The 5,620-nt window shown below is 39.3% G+C and overlaps 1 protein-coding gene across 1 annotated transcript; it reads left to right on the top strand.

The window, feature by feature from the left end:
- Nucleotides 1-1,875: 1,875 nt before the first annotated feature.
- On the top strand, nucleotides 1,876-4,880 carry LOC125301684. The gene is made up of 5 exons (XM_048254366.1): nucleotides 1,876-2,796; nucleotides 2,985-3,143; nucleotides 3,339-3,437; nucleotides 4,232-4,418; nucleotides 4,864-4,880. The coding sequence occupies exons 1-5, from the start codon at nucleotides 1,876-1,878 to the stop codon at nucleotides 4,878-4,880; spliced, it is 1,383 nt and encodes a 460-aa protein (XP_048110323.1).
- Nucleotides 4,881-5,620: the final 740 nt, after the last annotated feature.

Genomic DNA, 5,620 nt, shown 5'->3' on the forward strand with positions numbered 1-5,620 from the left:
CAATGAAAATCGTTCAGATTCTTCAGAGTGTTTTGTTGTACAGTGGAAACCGCTGGAGCTCATCACATCACTTTGAGCGCAGAGTAAGTCGTCCCCTGTTTTAATGTTACAACAAATTCACAACTTGTTTGACAGAAAATACGACAAGTTGATCGATGTTAGAGAATGTTGCCCACATAATTAGCATCTGTTTTTCAATGCTTAGCGTCAAATTTGTAGCCTAAATTTAGCAACAGTTTACCAGCTTGTGCTCTCTCCCAGACACACACACTCACACCATGCGTAGGCTGCATGCACACATGCGGACAATTAATAATGATTTACGTATAGTGTAGAAAGAGTCCTGTAAAAGTAGCCTATACTGTTTGCAGTGGCGCAAAAAGTGGATATGCGCTATATGCGGCGCATAGGGGCGCAGCACCATGGGGGCGCCAAAGCGATGGTAAAAAAAAAAAAATATTATATTTGGTATTTTCTACACTGTAAAAAATCAAACTTGGGAAATAGTGGCCACAACTTGAAAAACTAATTAAGAAAGAACATTCTTACAAGTGGCCGTTGTCTTAACTTGCAATCGTGTGTTATATGACTGTTTTTTTATTAACATTAGGAGAACTTGAGTGGTAAAGTTTGGAGAAATTCAAAATGTAAGTTAATCGCAGGGCAAAGTTCAGCCAACTTTTTGGGAACGAGACCACGCATGCGCAGTCGGATTCCACCGCTAATGGAGAGGAGAGGCGCGCGAGGCACAACCTATGGGCACAACGACTTTGGTAAGTTCACACACAGACAACAGGGTTCGTGTTAAAATGTAAGGCCCCCCTTAGTTCTGCCGACTAATACGTCTGTAATATCGTTTAGTATCTCTGTATGTAGACTAAGGCTGATATTATACGTAAGACCGTTGTGTTTAAAAATAAACAATGTTTTGGCGCGCTTAGCTAACCGCTAGCGAACATTAGCTAGCTCACGTTACCTCAAGTCTAGGGGCAGGTGATTTTTTTTTTTCTTCTGCTTGCTACTTAAGACTTTTCCTGAACTGCGTTTACGGCCCAAACATCATTTTTTGGAGCACTATGCACATCTTATTAGATGTTTTGGTCCCTTGGTTGAGTTATGGACAATGCGTTTTGAGGCAAAACACAGTTTTTTCAAAACGGTTGTCCATGATACCAAGAATTTCAAGAACATTCTAGTCACCTTGGCAACCAAACACCAGTTAATGGTTGCATATCATCTTGATTCACATCTACTAAGCCACCGTATCCATGTTGAGAAAGTGAACGTTGTTCAGGCTGCATCTTTAGATGCATCGTGGAAAAGGGCTTTAGAGAGAAGGTTTTCCCACCTCGAGTCTGTGTCTTTGTCATCCGATGTTCAAGTGGATGGAATTAGATACAGAGAGGGCATGATCATTTCTGCAGGTCAGTGTGGTGGCCTACCAGAATTCCACAGAATACATAGAATTCTCGTTGCAGAAGACTTGGGGTTCCTTTGCATAAAGCTCCCGTCTTGGTATATAGAACATCTTAGATCGTATGAGTTGGATGAGGCAAGTTATGCTGAGACTGACATCTTGACATTTGATGACTTAAATGACTTTTATCCTTTGATAGCCTACTCTGTCAGGGGAAAGCTTCTAGTGTCACCGAAGAAATTTCTGTTGCACTGAGGTGGTCTGTGATCACTGATATGATTTAATGCATTTGTGATTCATGAGCACTGAAATTCCAATACCTTTGTCAGAGACTAATGCTTTATCTTGCTTTCATGTTAAGTCATTCAAATAATCGCTACAATTCTTTTTGTTCTGCAGAAATTTAGAAAATGTGTCTGCGTGTCATAATATCGCCGAACAACATAAAAAAAATAAGTATGCCAGATCTCCCCAGCTCATTACAAAGCTTAAAAGAAATTCTACAAGATCAACTGCAGCTGAACAAAGGATTCATTCTCCAATTTGAGGACCCAGAGTTTGGAAATGAACTCTGCAACTTAACAGCTATTTCAGAGCTACCACCTGAGAAAGCTACCCTGAAGGTGATTTATGAGGCAAGCCCTGACCCTGATGGATCAGATGTTCCTGACCCTGATGGATCAGATGTGTCACTGTCGTCACTGGATACAGCATCACCTCCAAGTTCATGTAGCTCTCCTGGTACATCTAGACGGGTTTCTGCATGGCCAACTCCTTTTCCGATACCAACCTTTGCCTATGATGTCGAATTGCGCCTCCAAAAAGGAAATGATGCCTACAAAGAGAAGGGCATCCTGTTAGAAGCCACTAGAGACATGAAAAGTGACATTCTAGATAAAATTGCGCAAGCTGTGTTTGAGATTACTGCATATCCAGAACCAAAAGAAAGAGAGTCTATAGCAATAGCTCTTGACAATAAACATCCCTGCCTTTGTGAACCAGGAAGCGGAAATGGGTGGAATGGATGGAATATCAGTATTGCATTCAAAATTGGAAACTACCGTCAGAAGCTGCGCAATGCAGGCTGCGAAGAAGTGAAGGTGAATGAAAGGCGGGGAAACCATGGAAGACCTTTCAAAAAAGCAAGAAGAGCCGAGGTCAATTTCCTTCCTAACCACCCCGCTGGACAGAGTGAAGACTCCTTGGAAAAGGATCGAGATTCAATAACCATTGAGATGGAAAAAAGGAATCCTAACATGACTTTTGTCAGTGGAGCTATGGATCGCACATTCTCCTTGCGAAGGAAAGAAATAGTTGAACAGGAACCCCATGTTGTATTGGTGAAAAACAGATGGCCAGCTCTCTTCCTGGAGTATCAGGTTGGTGTACTTCTCAAGTCATTCTAACTCTTACTCTGTCTGCTTTTTTCTTCCAAAACCTTTTCTTCAGCTTGCTTCTTTGGTGACACACTCTCTGATTTCCGTCTCTCATAATTTCACTAATGTATTCTTGTGTTTATTTGCTTTCTAATAGCTTTTATAAACCTTTAAGCACTTTTCTTCTATAGGTGAACTGTGAATTTCACAGATTAACGATGATTAACCTCAAGAGAACATTCCTGGAAGCTGTTGACACACACACCCCAAGACTCCTGCAGATGTTTAGAAACAGAAGAGCACATTTGGGTGAAGAGATGCAGACACTCCTTGACTCATTGGATAAGCAGGTGATAAGAAAGACATGTAGATGTAGTAGATACTGTAAATCTACTGCTGTGGTCTAAATGGCGTTTTATGGTATTTTAGATTGCCTAAGTTGCTTGTTGAGAAGTAATAGAATGACCACAACAGAAATCAATATTTGTTTTGTGGAAATGAAAGTTCTTAAGGATTTTTTTTTTTGTAATGTTTGCTTTTTTCAGACATCGGACATTTCCATGCACAGAAAGACCGTGGCACTCCAAGGGCTTCCATTGTTCCTGAAAGACTACGGAGCAGAGAAGATTCTAACAACATGCTTGGTAAGTATAAAGGAGAACTTTAACTTTTAACCCCATTATCGTTTTCCTGAGGGGTCACCCCATGCTTAGGGAAGCAAAAAACCCAGATAAAAATGAATTCGACCTAGCCATAGATCTGCACTGGCTGCCAGCGCTTTGGAATAGCTATAACGCCATCCTATGGGGGCAACCCTTATCTGCTTTTGGATCCTCTAAATACACTCGGAAAACCATTCCAAGACCTATGTAACATGAGTTGGTTCCTTACGAGACACCACCATGCTCGTTTAACTCAAATAACGTGGCGAAACAATATAAACTTTGTGTTTTTGCATGGAGTCACTCACCGCAGATTTCCCCATTGACATATCCAGCTATCGGCTAGTAAGGGCTTTCTGCATATGTCAATGGGAAAATCTGCGGTGAGTGACTCCATGCAAAAACACAAAGTTTATATTGTTTCGCCACGTTATTTGAGTTAAACGAGCATGTTGGTGTCTCGTAAGGAACCAACTCATGTTAAATTGGTGGAATGGTTTTCTGAGTGTGTTTAGAGGCTCCAAAAGCAGATAAGGGTTGCCCCCATAGGATATCGTTATAGCTTTTCCGAAGCGCTGGCAGCCAGTGCAGATCTCTAGCTAGGTCGAATGAATTTTTGTCTTTTTTTTTGCTTCCTTAAGCATGGAGTGACCCTCAGGAAAACGATAATGGGGTTAAAAATGTACAAAGTTTTAAAGGGACACAACATCATTAGCTACACATTAATTTCTGCTCATATGTAAGAACTCATTTTTGCTTGTTTTGGTGCTCAACAGAACACTGATCCAGAAGCAGACTACACAAAAGGTGTGAAGATGGCCATCATGACTGTGATTGAAGATGATGTAGGGGCCTCCGCTTCCCCACCACACATTGAAGATTATGCCATCATACTAGAGGAGATTGTGGTAATGCACAACATCTGTGATTTGCCAAATGCATTTGCACTTTTTTGGCCTCTTTGTAATTCTCAATTTTCAGTACCCTAAAGAGTTGAAATACATGTGAGGTGATTCAGAAAGTTTTCCTTGGACTTGGTGATGTTTGCTCAGCTAGAGTTCAGTCTTTCAAAAATAAACTCTTGCAGTATACAACATGCTTACACACTGTTTAATGGCAATGTTTTGCAATACCTGTTTGACAGCCACAAGTAACATTTGCTTTGAGTGGGAATCCTAAGTTTATTGTATGGATGTTAAACCAGCAGAACATGTGCCGTACTTTGAGTATTTTATTTTTCAAGTAGTTTGTCTGAATGACTTGTGATTTACATTTCAAAGAAACTTTTGAGAGTTTGAATGTTTATTTTTTCTGTGTAATCAATAACTTTTGCTAACTTCAGATACAAACCAGCAGAAGAACCTTTAAATGCTTTTTGTGGTACATTTGACTGTTCCCTATTGTTCAGATGGTCTGTCTGAATGACCTTTTTTCATATTTGTCTTTGGCTACATTATGTTGCTACATAATATTTGAAATATGTTGTAACTTCTATTACAAACCAGCAGAGGAACCTTTCAGTGCTATTTGTGGTACTTTTGACCGTTCTGTATAAACGGTCTGTCTGAATGACCTTTTCTTTTTTTGATAGTTCATTGTTGACTACGTGCATAACTTACAAAAGATGCAAATAACTCATGTTTTTTCACTTTCACACTGAAAACTTTCAATAAAACCCAGATCATTTGCACAAAAACAATGATTTTGTTGTGTTGGTGTGCAAGCTGACATGTAAATAACTTGAGTGTTATTTAAAAGTAAGATGCATTCAGCAAATACGAAACGTTGAGAATAAAAGTGTATTCCCTCAGATGAGCTCTAAATACAACACATTTTTTTAAGCCATACAAACCTCCATTTGCAATGCCTACAAACATGCATTATGACATTACACTAAATTAGAATATTAAGTTCAGGGAACTTATAAATCCATTGTTGTAGCTGTATTTTATGTGTTTGATCAACTTGTGGTTTAGCTTAATGTAAACTCAACAATCTGAGTTTTGAAACAAAAGTTCAGTTTACTCAAAAATATCTATGCATAATGTTGACTTTTTTTGAAAAGTTACTGCCACTGCAGATTTTTTACAGTGTATATGTAGCTACTACTGTCCGTTTATAAATCATTTCAACATTTTCTCAATGTTCTATAACATTTTAGAGGA

This window comes from Alosa alosa, chromosome 10 (genome assembly GCF_017589495.1).
Source record: "Alosa alosa isolate M-15738 ecotype Scorff River chromosome 10, AALO_Geno_1.1, whole genome shotgun sequence".
Taxonomy (NCBI): domain Eukaryota; kingdom Metazoa; phylum Chordata; class Actinopteri; order Clupeiformes; family Clupeidae; genus Alosa; species Alosa alosa.

Coding starts and splice junctions, on each gene's coding strand:
- LOC125301684 (XM_048254366.1), top strand. CDS start 1,876: ATGCCAGATCTCCCCAGCTCATTACAAAGCTTAAAAGAAATTCTACAA. Junction 2,797..2,984: donor CTCTCTTCCTGGAGTATCAG/GTTGGTGTACTT, acceptor TTTCTTCTATAG/GTGAACTGTGAATTTCACAG. Junction 3,438..4,231: donor AGATTCTAACAACATGCTTG/GTAAGTATAAAG, acceptor GGTGCTCAACAG/AACACTGATCCAGAAGCAGA.